We start from the raw sequence: 15,020 nt of genomic DNA, 5'->3' as shown, positions 1-15,020 counted from the left end.
ATGACTCTATGCTGTCAGATCTGCTGAGTATTTCCAGCATTTTTTATTTTACTTAGCTTATCATGCTTGTTTGACCACGTTATCATTTCAGAGGCGTGTTCAGAGACTCATTTTTGACTTTGCATCTGGTGAATTTCGGTCTTTTGGGCTGGCATGCCAGTCTATTTGGGATTGCAGATTTCAAAATTGTGGTGCAGCAGAAAGGAGGCAGCTTATTGCCATTGGCTCTTGTAAGCAGCAGCCTCCATGGCTGATCATTTGGTGGTTCACTGCAGACAAGACTTGGCAATGCAGGCTCCAACCAGGTTCTTGATGAAAGATCACCGACCTGACGTTAACTTTGTTTCTCTCCCCGCAGATGCTGTCTGATTTGCTGAGTATTTCCAGCTCTTATTTCAAATTTCCTGCATCTGTGGAACAAAGAAATTTGAAACAAAAGCAGAAAATGCTGGAAAAAGCTCGGCGGGTTAGGTAGTATTTATTGGGGGGGGGGGGGGGGGGGGTGGAGGAAGAGAAAACAAAGTTAATGTTTCTACTCCTCTGTGACTCTTGAAGTTTGTCTTTGTTCCAGCAGTCTGTGAGCTTCGGATCAATTTCTTCTCACCAAGCCGGTCTTCAAGCAATCCATCATGTGCTGGAGTGGGCACGAATAACCACTTGTATAACTGGCACCCAAGTGTGTCACGAATTCGATTGCGAGCTAAAACGCACCCGTCTAAAATGTCAAAATGATCATTCTCCGGGGGAAGCAGCAGCAGCAAATTCCCAGGCAGATGTACAGGCAGTCCACTTCTCGGATTGCCATGACACGAAATGTAAAGGTGCATGTGCATTGTAGAGTGCATGTGTATAGGACGATTTGGTGATGGGATTGGAAGCTCGCACTCACCAGTCGTTGACCAAGTGACAAGGCGGCTATTTTGGTCACGGGTCTTTCAAGTCGGTTGAAGTCTCCCCTGTGTTCATCCACTCGTTTGTTTTTTTTCACCACCGCCAAAGATATCTCCGATCCTTCCCCGCGCGCGGGCACAACCGTCGTCCTCACCCGCGCGAGCGTCTACCCCGTCGTCAAGGTAACAAGGTCCTATCGCCTGCCGATGCCAGCCGCGCGCGCGCGCCACCGCCCCATCCCGGCAAACTGCTGCCGCGCGAGCGCTTTCCGTTAGGCAGCGCATGCCTACAGGCGCGCGACCGCGGCTCGGGGAAGTCGTGGTGGTGGTGGTGGCGGCAAGCGGCAGCAGCAGCAGTGTGACGCCGCATGGCGTCGCAGGGAGCGAGTGCGAATGCTGCGGCGCGATGAGCGAGAGTCGGGTCGGATGAGGCGAGTTGGAGCGAATCGTCTCCCGTCGCCCACCGGAGCCCAGGAATAAGAGGACAGTCGCTTCAGTGCCGGGTCAGTGAGCCCTCCACGCAAACGGGCTGCCTCTCGGGCTTGTCCAGCAGCGGGCGAGATGTGGATACCGACAGAGGAGGAGAAATTTGGCGTCGGTGAGTTGATGGTTTTAGCCGTTTTCCTTTTGCCAATCCCCCCCCCCCCCTCCCCCCCAGAAAGAAAACAAGTGGTAAAGAAAAATAAGCACCCTCTTAATGTCATCTCTCCATTCCAAGCCACCCACCGCCAAAAAAAACAAACAACCGGTGGCGGAGTTGCGGGGGCTGCAGGACGCGGCGAATAACGATTCATGTTTGTAATCATTTTATTCGCGGCTCTCTGGAAGACGCATTTGAAATGAAATGCAATGGTTGTAACTTTAGTGCAAAAGGACGACAGCTTTTGACGGTGCAAGCTTCCGCCCCCCCCCGCCACACGATAATTTTTTAATTGGGTCTGCGTTGGCGGCTCGGGTTGTCAGACAGTTGGCCGCAAGTGTTCAAAGTGGATGACAGCTGAGCCTAAATATCGCAAATCTATGTGAGATGAGCGAGAAATCAGTTGCATAAACTGTTGCGCACAATGTGTGTAGAATGTGTTAGCGTTGCTCTTTGCATGCATTGCTGCATGTTAGGGATTTTAATTTTTGCAGCGCCGATTGCAAATATAAATTCAGTCTCCTGATGGAGCTTGTGCTTTGCACCCCCTCCCCCTTTTGGTGATTTTGGTGTTGTGATGTTCCAGATTAGTCATAGGTATCATATTTCGATGGAGGGCGCTGTCATTACGTCCTGACAAGTTGCACCTTGCAGCACCCTCAAGAGATGTGTTGGACGTCTAAAATGGCAATGGAGAGTGTGAAATAAGCGGTGCAGCAAGCAAAACGCAGGTCAACAAGAGACCGCAGAACAAGTCTTGCAGCCCAAATGCCGTCCGTTCAGCCATTTTAGGGATGTTGGCAATATAAAATGCACTGCGATTTATGAAGAGGTTGAAATATTTAAGAGCTCAATAAAATGTGAATAGTATGTAGTACTCAATTGTTTAAAACAAAGTTTACAACAAAGCTGTGGATTACTTTATTGTTAAATATGTTCCATATAGAGGATTGTATTGAATATTCGGTTCATGCGGTTTAGACTATAGAGCAGCTTCCAGCGAAAGCTGCCAGATGACATTTGGACTGCAAACAGGAAAACCTCTGGTTCTATTTAGTACCAACCAACATTGTTGTATTCGTGTTTTAGAACTGCCAGGGACCATGTGGGGAGTGACTGGTACCAATAGATTTTAGTAATACCCGTCTAGCTGACTGACCGCTCAGAATGGTAAACATACATTTTGTGTTTTGGGCAATTAAATCCGGAGGTTGTTTCAGTTAAGCTTCTGTGTGGAGGAATGACACTGGGTACCCGTTCACAGCTGCATCGTAAAGCTAACATAGTCCCTAACATTGCAGAATAATAAGTTGAAATCTTCCCTTGCAATTATTTTGAAAGGGACCTGTTTTGCTTACTGATTATTCCTGTTGAGTGGATCTGTTTAAACAAGTTACATGTGTAGATTATAGTGGCTATCCATGTGATTTGTTGGTCTGATACCAGTGACGTGTGTTCACATCAGTGAAGTATAATTTTTAGAGGTGTCTTTCTTTTAAAAAAAAAAAATTTTTATTGAAATTTTTTGAAAAATATGTATCAACAAAACAATACAATAATAACAATAATAATAAACACCCCCCCGGCACTCGTAACAACGCATATAACAAACCCCCCCCACCCCCTCCCAACCCCAATAAACAACAGAAATTAACAATAAGCAAATTAACTTAAACACTATCCCCCTAAACCCCCCCTTCCCCCGGGTTGCTGCTGCTGCTGACCTAGTACCTTATCGTAGAGCCAGAAAGTCGAGGAAAGGCTGCCACCTCCTAAAGAACCCCTGTATCGACCCCCTCAGGGCGAACTTGACCCGTTCCAACTTAATGAATCCCACCATGTCATTAATCCAGGTCTCCACACTCGGAGGTCTCGCATCTTTCCCCTGCAGCAAGATTCTCCGCCGGGCTACTAGGGACGCAAAGGCCAAGACATCGGCCTCTTTCGCCTCCTGGCTCCACCCCAACCCCAAATATCGCGAGTCCCCAACCTGGCTTGACCCTGGATCCCACCACCCTCGACACCGTCCCCGCCACCCCCTTCCAGAACTCCTCCAGTGCCGGGCATGCCCAGAACATATGGGCATGGTTCGCTGGACTCCCCGAACACCTGACGCACCTGTCTTCGCCCCCAAAGAACCTACTCATCCTAGATCCGGACATGTGGGCCCGGTGCAGCACCTTGAACTGGATGAAACTAACCTCGCACATGAAGAGGAGGAGTTCACCCTCTCCAGGGCATCTGCCCATGTCCCCTCCTCAATCTGCTCCCCCAGCTCCACCTCCCACTTAGCCTTCAGCTCCTCTACCGACGCCTCCCCCACCTCCTGCATTACCTGATAGATGTCAGACAGCTTCCCATCCCCGACCCACACCCCCGAAAGCACCCTATCCCTTACCCCCCGCGGGGGCAGCAAAGGGAACCCCTCCACCTGTCGCCTAGCAAACGCCTTGACCTGAAGGTACCTGAACATATTCCCCGGGGGGAGCTCAAACTTCTCCTCCAGTTCACCAAGGCTCGTGCACCTCCCGTCAATAAACAGGTCTCCCAACTTCCTAATGCCCGTCCTGTGCCACCCCAGGAACCCGCCATCCATGTTCCCTGGGACAAACCGGTGGAGCCTTTCAATTGCCATTATCCTTAAAATTACAGGAAAGAGGTTCACAGGCCTGCTTTAACTTGTTGCACCACAATAAGTAGTGATCTCCCCCTCATTTAGACACCCATATTCACTTTTCAATTTTTAAGGGCCTAGCATTTTCAAAATTATCTTTGCAAGCTGTAGCTAAAGCCTTTGTATTGCTGTCTGAAAAAAGTTTATTAATTTCAAACATTAACTTCGCCGGATTTCCTAGTTTGTGCTTTCCTTCTGTTGAGACCCAGTTTGAGCTTTCCTTGTGTTGAGACGTGTCAACTTTTCTAATTATTTGAGAGACATGTTGAGGTGTATTAACTTAATTCTTGGCCAAATTCGAATATAATTTTTATATTTTTTTTGCTTCACAATTTTTCCATTCCTTTCACTTTCTGAAGACATTTACTGCTGCTGGCTGCCAATTCCACAAGTGCCAGATGCCCTCCAGTACTACTTTCAAGTGGGCTTTATTCTTTGGGGCTCGAAAGTGTGTCACCTTCAAATTAGATTATGCCTTTACCTGATAGCCAGACAACGTCATGCCCAGCAGGGATTGCTGTGTATCAATGATCAGGGATGCTAATCAAATTTCTACATCGTCAAGTTAGTACAGAAGGAATCAAATCTGGGATCTTCCTGGTTTGAGTAAGCTCTTCATTGGCTAAAGATGCAGAGCCACCAGGGAAGCTTTTCTGGTAGATTTTCATTGAAAGGATGTATTAATTAAAATGAGTCTGTTACTTTTACAAAGATTAATCAACCTTACAGTGAAAAAACTCAGTCAGTTTGTACAATTTTTTTAAAGCTCCAAGATCCTGTGCCAGCGTGTAGAATGTGAAAATATATCTTCAATATTCTCACAGTGAATTTCTAAATTGAACCAAGGGGAGCCGTGCTTTCAAACCGGGTGAAGTTTGAACCTAATTTTAAACAGTCTAATTGGCCAGGAGATGAGCTTGACCTCCCCAATTAAAGATGCCCAGTGACTTTAGGTTCCAGGAGCTGCCTTCCCGATCTGTGCAGGCAGGTCTTTGGAAGCCCAGAAGCTCGAAAGAAGCCACGATTGGTGGAGCGCTCTTGTCAGTATTCATTGCCCGTTGAGATTTCGATTGCGGAGAAAATTACTTTACCAGGTGCCCGTGACGAACCCGACAGTGGTGCACTAACGGGCACAAAACTGATCAGGCTCCCGCTCATTGGTGGCGGCCGCCTTTTCTGTCCCTCGCCCACCCTTTGAAAAGTCGAAATTGTCCTCGAGATATTGTGATCCCGAAACCATCTCCGGGACTGCGATTTTCAAATCAAGGGCATGCTTTGAAAATCCATAATTTTTTGAAAAAACATAATTTTTTGCATAACCGTACACAAGAATTAACAGAACAAAATAAATGTTAACCATATATACAAAGAAAAGAACAATACAACGTAGCGATTGCTCCCCCCAGAATGTTGCTGCTGCTGACCTTTACTGCTCTCCTATTGAATTGCTCGCACCTTCTCTGCGACAGGGTGCAAACCTTTGCGGTCCACCCGATAAACCAGGTTGACTACTCCCTTCGCCTGAAAGACACACTTTGTATGACGTCAGCGGACTCCAGCTTACGAAAAGCATCTAAGGAGAGCCTCCAAATTTTCTAAATGTTCCTGCTCCGAGATCCCTGTATTCGAAACGTCATCTAAGTAGACAGACACCCGGTAAACCTCTCAAGGTTCCCTCCATGATGCGTTAAAAGCGCAAGCAGAGGATACCGCAAAGGGCAACCGTGTATATTCATATTCATACAGGCCCCTGTGTGTGTTAATAGTTACATATGGCCGGGAGGCAGGGTCCAGCTCCAACTGTAGGTAGGTGTGACTGATATCTAATTTCGTGAACGAGTGTCCGCCTGCAAGCTTCGCGTAGAGATCTTCTATGCGTGGCATTGGATATCGGTCGAGCCGGGAAACCGCATTCACTAAGTTTATAGTTGCCGCACAAGTGAACTGTCCATCTGGCTTCATTACAGGTACAGTTGGCGCTGCCCAGTCAGCGAAACGGGCTGGATTGATAATACCCAAGGGCTCCAAATGAGTGAGCTCCTGATCTACCTTCTCGAGCAAGGCGTAAGGCACCGGGCGCACCCGGAAATAACACGGCGTGGTTCCTGGTTCGACTTGGATATGGGCTACAGCCCCTTTTATTTTCCCCAAACCGGGCTGGAAAACATCTGGATACTGTCCTAGTACCTCCTTCAACCCTCCAGAACCTGTTTGGAGGATGTGCTGCCACTGCAGCCGCAAATGGCGCAGCCAGTCCTGACCCAACAGGCTGGGCCCGTGGCCGCGCACCATGATAAGTGGGAAACGCCCCTCCTGGCGTCCATAAACAACAGGGGTCATCATAGTTCCTGCAATGTCCTATGGTTCCCCCCTGCAGTTGGCCAACTTGGCCTTTGTGTAGGTTAACGTAAGGGTCTGTATACCCTGCTTGATGCGGTCGAATGTCCTCTGGGCGATCACGGAGACTGCTGCGCCACTGTCCAACTCCATCTCAAGTGGGTGATCATTGACCCGTACTGTTACCTTGATGGGGGCCACACGGGGTGCTGCCACACAATGCAACTGCAGGCAGTTGTCCTCCGTCTCCACGTCCTCAGGAGTAGTCGCCGCAGGTTCATCCAAATGGAAGGAACGGCACCTGGGCTGGCCCCAGTTTCTGTCGGAATGATGGCACCTCTGGCGTCCCCAGGACCGGCGTCCGCGACAGGGTTGGCGCCCACAAGTCTGACACTGACATGGCTCCTCATCCATCGGTTCTGGAGAAGGCTCCCTTCGGGGAGGAACGTCCGGCGGCCACTGGCGTCGATCCGGACGCTGCTGCGCCCAAGGTACCGCAGGGGTGGGGGGAGATGCTTTTGGACGGAAGGGGTTGTGCCCCACGGCGTACACGTCCATTTCCTGTAGCTCCTGCACACCCCGTTTTGCACTCTCTCGGGACAATACTATTTGAATGGCCTGTTCACTCAACTAACAACTTTCTCTGGGTGGCCGCATTGTTAATACTGCAAACCAAATGGTTGCGTAACATTTCGGTCAAGGTCTCACCATAGTCATAGTACTCCGCAACCCTGCGTAGCCTGGATAGAAACTCTGCAAGGGATTCTTCTGGGGTCCTCTCAGCGGTATTAAGCTGGACTATCGTGGATGGGGTTGGGTTAAAATGTTGCCCCACTAAGGTCACAAGTTCATCAAACATCTTGGTGTCCGGCGCAGCTGGGTACATAAGGCTCCTAATCACCCCAAACATATGTGGGCAGCAGGCGGTGAGCAAAAGGACCACCTGACGGTCGTTTTCGGTGATGTTATTTGCCCGGAAATAGTAACGAATCCGTTGTGAGTACTGGTTCCAACTTTCCAGTGCAACATCAAAGACATCCAACCATCCATACAGAGGCATAATGTAACAGAAAATAAACTTCGGTTGTATCCAACAACAGTCCAGGGAGGTGGCTTCAGCAACGTAGCTAGCTATCCACTTTAACCCTCGTCGCCAGTTTTGTGAGGGACACGAAGAATCCAGCACGAGTTGTAGAATAGCAAGAAATAACATTTATTTAAAATAACATACAACAGCAGCAGTCATTCCCTTGCTGCTCACTCCTCTCTAGCTGGTTCCATACTGGCCAGCTTTATGCAGGGACCTGCTAATGATTTCTCCGTGCCCCTCGTTGGGCCAACTCATACTCCCTAAGGATTGTGGGATTGCCATTAGTCCCCAGCCAGTGGCAAGCAGGCAGGTTATAACAGCATCCTTATTTCCAATTTTGAAGCAATAGTATTCTGTTGGGAACTGATTACCATAGTTTGTGTAAAAGCATTTAGGACATAAGAACTAGGAGCAGGAGTAGGCCATCTGGCCCTTTAGCCAGCTCCGCCATTAAATGAGATCATGGCTGATCGCTTGTGGAATCAGCTCCACTTTACCGCCCGAACACCATAACCCTTTATTATCCAAAAAACTATCTATCTTTATCTTGAAAACATTTAATGAAGGAACCTCAACTGCTTCATTGGGCAGGGAATTCCATAGATTCACAACTCTTTGGATGAAGAAGTTCCTCCTAAACTCAGTCCTAAATCTACTTCCCCTTATTTTGCGGCTATGCCCCCTAGTTCTGCTTTCATCCACCAGTGGAAACAACCTGCCTACATCTATCTCATCCATTTCCGTCATAATTTTATATGTTTCTGTAAACATATCCCCTTGCATCCTTCTAAATTCCAACGAGTACAGTCCCAGTCTACTCAACCTCTCCTCGTAATTCAACCCCCTCAGCTCTGGGATTAACCTAGTGAATCTCCTCTGCACACCCAGCGCCAGTACGTCCTTTCTCAAGTAAGGAGACCAAAACTGAACACTATACTCCAGGTGGGGCCTCACTAACACCTTTATACAGTTGCAGCAAAACCTCCCTAGTCTTAAACTCCATCCCTCTAGCAATGAAGGACAAAACTCCATTCACCTTCTTATCACCTGTTGCAACTGTAAACAAACTTTTTGCGACTCATGCGCTAGCACACCCAGGTCCCTCTGCACAGCAGTATGTTTTAATATTTTATCATTTAAATAATCATCCTTTCTGCTGTTATTCCTACCAAAATGGATAACCTCACATTTGTCAACATTGTATTCCATCTGCCAGACCCGAGCCCATACATTTAACCTATCCAAATCCCTCTGCAGACTTCCAGTATCTGCACTTTTTGCTTTACCACTCGTCTTAGTGTCTGCAAACTTGGACACATTGCACTTGGTCCCCAACTCCAAATCAGCTATGTAAATTGTGAACAATTGTGGGCCCAATACTGATCCCTGAGGGACACCACTAGCTACTGATTGCCAACCAGAGAAACACCCATTAATCCCCGCTCTTTGCTTTCTATTAATTAACCAATCCTCTATCCATGCTATGACTTTACCCTTAACGCCATGCATCTTTATCTTGTGTAGCAACCTTTAGTGTAGCACTTTTTTCCTTGATGATAGATTCCAGCATCTTCCCTACTACCGCAGCTAACTGGCCTATAATTACCCGCTTTCTGCCGACCTCCTTGGAAAATCTGGTGATGGATTCCTTGTTAAAAGTGGAGCAGAAGCTTTGTTTGAAAGGCTAGTTAGAAACCAGGAATGGATTCTTAATGCAAACGACTGATGGAAAGCATTGTTTGAAAGAAGATTGTAAAGCGTCTTTTTTTCGGAGTGGAGTTTGGGAACGTACATGATAATCATCTGGTTGAATTATGAGAATAAATCCACCAAAGAAGATCTGTCGAGTGGCAGCGGTCACTTGATTCAGTATTGTTATTTTTGTAAAACTATACATTTGTGAAGCTAAGAAAGGAGTAAAGGAATATAGTATAATCAAACGTTCATGTTTCAAAAATGTTCGTTCTTATTGTTATAACCAGTTAGCAGACCTAGGATTCTGTTCCTCCATGTTTTATATCAAAAAAATAAAAGTAACGGGGCTGAATTCAACGCTGTCGGGATTCTCTGTTCTGCCGGCAGCCTGGGGGTTTCCCGACGGCATGGGGCTTCCCCAAAATGGGACACCCCATTGGCCAGCCGACGAAACGGACCATCCCGCTAGTGTGCTGCGAAATCTGCCGCGGCGGGATGGAGAATCCAGCCCACAATCTTGTGAACCAGGGTTCCATTCCGGAACCATCCCATCCAGTAGTAATACCAACTGGGATTGTAACACATGAAGCAGTATGCTCAGCAAAGTATTTGGCAGTAGCACACCTGAGAATGTGAAAGGCATTTGAAATTTTAATTACAAATATCTAATGAACAGTTTTCAGAGTTGCAGAGTCCTCCCTTTTGGTTTATTCTCAGTTTCTAGGACACTCTTAAAATCCTTATTCATTATTGCTGCTAATTTCATTCACACCATCATTATTGTTAACTGCAACAAGCCTCGCGGGGAGGTGCAGCAGATCATGGCATTCATGGTGCATTTTTTTCAGATAATCTTGGGTGAAAGCTGTCCCACAACCTCTCTCCGCATTGCTACCATTCAACAACTGTTGTCAATTCCAGCCAATGGCAGTTATTTTCATGGCTGTATATTCTAAGTGGAACTATTTGTGAGATCCTTGGGTTCAGCATTATTTTCCCAATCATATCCAATGTACCTGCTTTTGATTTCCACCTCTGATCAAGGTAGTTGTCTCAGAAGAAAATATTCTTTGGCATTTATTTCTGCAGTTTGTGACTACCTTTAATGAGTGGCCACATGTTTTGCCATTCCGTCGAGGAACATGCATTTGGGAGGGAGAATAGTGTTAAAATTCATGTGGTTCAAAAACAGTCAGTTCTGGCTCACTTTAGGATTCCATTCAAGGCATGTATCTGTAGACACTGCAACTTACTGTCCTATGTAAAAACCCATTCTCCACCCATCTTTTAGAATGCCATACTGATTACAAATTGGTACAGGGATATCAGTGTTGGTTGTAGTTTAATATTTAGCGGGTATAATAGTATAGCTGCTAATACTCTAATTGGTTGGCTATCCAATCTAGAACCAGTTCTGCAATGCTTCCCAGACCTGGGAAAAGACCACTACTTTGAAAGTTTGGCGCACTCACCTTCTGAAATAGATGTCTCCACATATATTTACTGAAATCCAGTATCATTGGAACATGAGAGCATTGGTGTCAACTCACATGCTGAACTTACAATATATATTTGTGGTGTATCCTCAGAGTTGAGTTGCCCAAATATATTCTCACAATCCTACAGGAGGGATCTTTCATTTCAGATGTCTGGACAGATTCCATGCTCTGATCCAGTGTGGCAGTTTAAATCTTCAGAGGGGGTTTCTTAATAGGTTAGAACATTATTTCTCAGTCATAGACATAATTGAACATTTTAAAAGAATCCATGAACAAGACACGCAATGTAAATTTAAGAAAGGTTGTCCCCGATTGTTCCTTTTTGCATTTTCTGTACTGCATCTCCCTTTTGAAATATTTATTATGCCTTTAAATCAGTGGTTGAAACTTATTCAGTTTGTTATCTAACAATCACAGCATTGACTCTCATTTTGTGATTTTTATTAATAAACACTCCGTTTCTTTTCCATTAAATCGCACCCTGAGTCCCCCTTTGGTCTGGTTTAGTGGGGTGTTTCCTGGTGCTTGAGCGAGAATAACCCCGCTATTAAACAGGCCGCCTTTTCTGGGTTTTGGCAAGGAATACCCTGCCGAGTTTGCACTTGGACTAATTTGAAAATGAAATGAAAATCGCTTATTGTCACGAGTAGGCTTTGAATGAAGTTACTGCAGGGGTGGGCAAACTACGGCCCGCGGGCCGCATGCGGCCCGCCAAAGGTATTTCTGCGGCCCTCCAAGTCATTAAAAAAAAAAAAAAAAAAAAATTTTGTTTAAAAAAAATTTTTTTTTTTTTTTTAAAGGTTAATGGGTGGGGGGGGCTGTTGAGTTACTTACTGGTATAGGGTGGATACGTTGACTTGAGTAGGATGATCATTGCTTGGCACAACGTCGAGGGCCGAAGGGCCTGTTCTGTGCTGTACTGTTCTATGTTCTATATGAGGCGCCCAGAATCATAACCGGGTGAAGTAATTATTTTACTTAATATACTATGCGGCCCTTTGTGAATTGTGAATTCCTGAATGCGGCCCTTGCACGGAAAAGTTTGCCCACCCCTGAGTTACTGTGAAAAGCCCCTAGTCGCCACATTCCGGCGCCTGTTCGGGGAATCGAACCGTGCTGCTGGCCTGCCTTGGTCTGCTTTCAAAGCCAGTGATTTAGCCCTGTGCTAAACAGCCCCTAGCTTGCCAGTGCAGGAAAATGGTGCACCGATCTCTTGAACCCGTAGCCTACGGACCCCTCCAATGCCCCAAGTTACGAATTAGGGAGTCCTTGAGCCCTGCGCACCTCATCTGATAAGGGCTGGGGACCCCGGGCCTGATTCCCAGCATGGGCAAGATGTTAGCTGGGCACCTTGGCACTTTCAGATTGGTGGCCTGGCAGTGTCATCTGGGTACCCTGGCATTACCAGGGTGATAGAGGCAGTGCCAAGATGCCTGGGTGGCACCTGGAGTGCCAGAGTACCACCCTGCCCAGAGACCGACCATCCGGGGGCTTCCAATCACCCCGCCTCCGCAGTGGAAACCAGTGCTAAATGACGTCACCGCAGCGTCTCCGAGATGAGGCCGTTCGATCCCACGTCTTGGGTAACTCGAGCGCAGACATATTCAAGTGAGACAACTACTCATTTGAATATGCAAATCTGAATCACGTCCATTGAGGGAGAGATACAGATCACAATGTCGTGCGAGATCTCGCGAGGCATAACAGGTGTCGTAAATCCCATGAGATGTCTCGCGAGATTTATCGGCCTCGTTGCATCCTGAGTTGGGCCCTTCCAGATTGGTGGCCGGTAGCTCACACCATAAGTTTGTTAGTGAAATCCTTTCAAATCCCTATGAGATATTTTGGATGGTGGCACAGTGGTTAGCGCTGCTGCCTTTCAGCACCAAGGAGCTGGGTTCAATTCCAACAATGGGTAACTGTCTTTGTGGAGTTTGAACATTGTCACCGTGTCTGCCTGGGTTTCCTCCGGATTCTCCAGTTTCCTCCCACAGTCCAATGATGTGCAGGTTAGGTGGATTGCCATTCTAAACTGTCCCTTAGTGTCCAAAGGTTAGGTGGGGTTACGTGGATGGGGTAGGGAAGTGGGCCTGGGTAAGGTGCTCTTTTAGAAAGTTGGTGTAGACTCAATGGACCGAATGGCCTCTTTTTGCACTGTAGGGATTCTATGATTTTGTGAATCTCACCTTTTGAATCTCTCCTTATTGAATTAAATTCCTCTTTTAAAAAAAAATAAATTTAGAGTAGCCAATTATTATTTTTTCCAATTAAGGGGCAATTTAGCATGGACAATCCACCTAACCAGCCCATTTTTTGGGTTGTGGGGGTGAAACCCACGCAGACATGGGGAGAATGTGCAAACTCCACACTGACAGTGACCCAGGGCCGGGATTCAAACCCGGGTCCTCAGCACCGCACTCCCAGTGCTAACCACTGTGCCACATGCCACCCACCACTCTCATGGGAAACCCCTTTTCTTTAAGTATTGAGAGTGAGAGGGACCAAGTTGTTATTAAATTGTTGTTCATAAATCTGACAGTATTTTGCCCAAGAAAGAGTATATTTCATCTTAACCAGAAGGTTATTATTCCTTTTAATTGCCAGCTCACAAATCAGAAGAGAAAAAGAGAGGAGGAAAAGGTTGAAGTTTTAAAATTGTTTTCAAAACCAATTGTGAACCTGAGCAACATGTTGTTTCCTGATATGCTAAAAATATACAGTGAGTAAATCTGTAACTCGGCAAAATATAACGTGGTGGTTAGTTGAATTATCCTCGATTTATTATTGTCTGCTCGTAGAAAGCCATTAGATTTACTAAGGTGGTTACCTATGAGTTATTTTACATATTACTGCGTTTTCTTCTATGATCAGACTTCAGTTATTTTTCAAAGATATCCAGCTAAGGATGGTGTTGGACTTATTTTGCACTTGACTTTAAGGATAGAGTAATAGGAAAGAAATAGAAAATTTTGGAAATAATAGAAAATGCTGGAAATAATCAATGGATCCGACAGTATCTTTGGAGAGAGAGAAATAATTAATATATTGGGCTAATGACCTTTTGTCAGAACTGGATATTTTGCTCTTCAGAAGTATAGGACATATATTGCATGAATTGTATTAGTGACGATGTTCTATTGCTGAGAATTCAAACAGTGGCAGGTGAGAAAAGTGAATTCTGTTTGTTGTTTTTTGGTAGTCCTCCTTTCAGTTGAAAAAGCTGGAAACATGCCATCAGTCATGATCGGTGCTGTCCCACAGTAAGCTAGGAGTGGGAGTGACTGAGTGGTTTAGAGTGAGTGAGTATTGACTTCTCTTTATCCCCCTCAAGAAAATGTTGTGGCCTGTACATAAAAAAAATTGCATACCTACAATGTTGAGTTCTGGAACCCATATGGGAAGTTGCAACGTTGCATCTTTGTAAAGTTGATATTATCACTTGGAATTCCCTTCCTTGCTGAAATGATGATGGAACTTGCTTGTTTCCTGTGGTGAAGAAACTTACCTATGTGAATCAGGCACTGGGAAATTTATGGAGTGCTGGAGACAAATTGCTGCAGTGTAGTATGACTGGTAATGCAGTGAAAAGTTGGAAATATTTTCTTCTTGACTTCAGTTTGACATTTTACTAAGTTTACACAAAGCAAAATGGTAATCTGAACTATCGCCACCACCTCTTTGGCACGAAACAAAGTTGGATGTGCGTCAGTATTCTTTGTGCCCATTGCTTTTGAGGCACAATTCATGTGAAAGGTACCTTGCTCCATCAAAGTTTTTGTGCCTTTATGAAAATAAATCTACTCTTTATTTGAACATACATATTGTCTGGCAACATTAGATCTAATGAAGAGAAATTGGTGGGTGGGAGCCGGAGAGAAATCTTCCCATCATCTTCATATCTGCTCAGGTTACACTGGTTACATTTTTAGCAGCACAATTCATTATTTCGTCAAGTTATGCAGGTTTAATCAGTATGTTTGCCCAGCTATCTGCATGCTTTCCCATAGGATATATAGCAGTTTGAAAAGGTCAAGCATAATCAGCATAACTCACTATTTGGTCCAATGTTTCAAATATTTCATGAGAACAGTCACTGGTCTGAAATGCTAATTTGTTTCTCTCACTACAGATGATGTCAAACCTGTTGAGTATTTCCACCATTTTATGATTGTCGATGAGCCTGCCTTTACATTTG

General features: G+C 45.7%; 1 protein-coding gene across 1 annotated transcript in view; it reads left to right on the top strand.

The window, feature by feature from the left end:
* The first annotated feature begins 1,165 nt into the window (after window positions 1-1,165).
* Window positions 1,166-15,020, top strand: part of dock3 (dedicator of cytokinesis 3) — a 1,304,448-nt gene continuing 1,290,593 nt past the window's right edge. Inside the window, 1 exon segment of the mRNA XM_038810823.1 lies at window positions 1,166-1,488. Within this exon segment, the coding sequence (XP_038666751.1) occupies window positions 1,452-1,488 (37 nt within the window). The 5' untranslated portion in view covers window positions 1,166-1,451.

This window comes from Scyliorhinus canicula, chromosome 11, assembly GCF_902713615.1.
Source record: "Scyliorhinus canicula chromosome 11, sScyCan1.1, whole genome shotgun sequence".
In the NCBI taxonomy this organism is placed as follows: Eukaryota; Metazoa; Chordata; class Chondrichthyes; order Carcharhiniformes; family Scyliorhinidae; genus Scyliorhinus; species Scyliorhinus canicula.
This window is presented reverse-complemented; position numbering and strand designations above follow the sequence as displayed.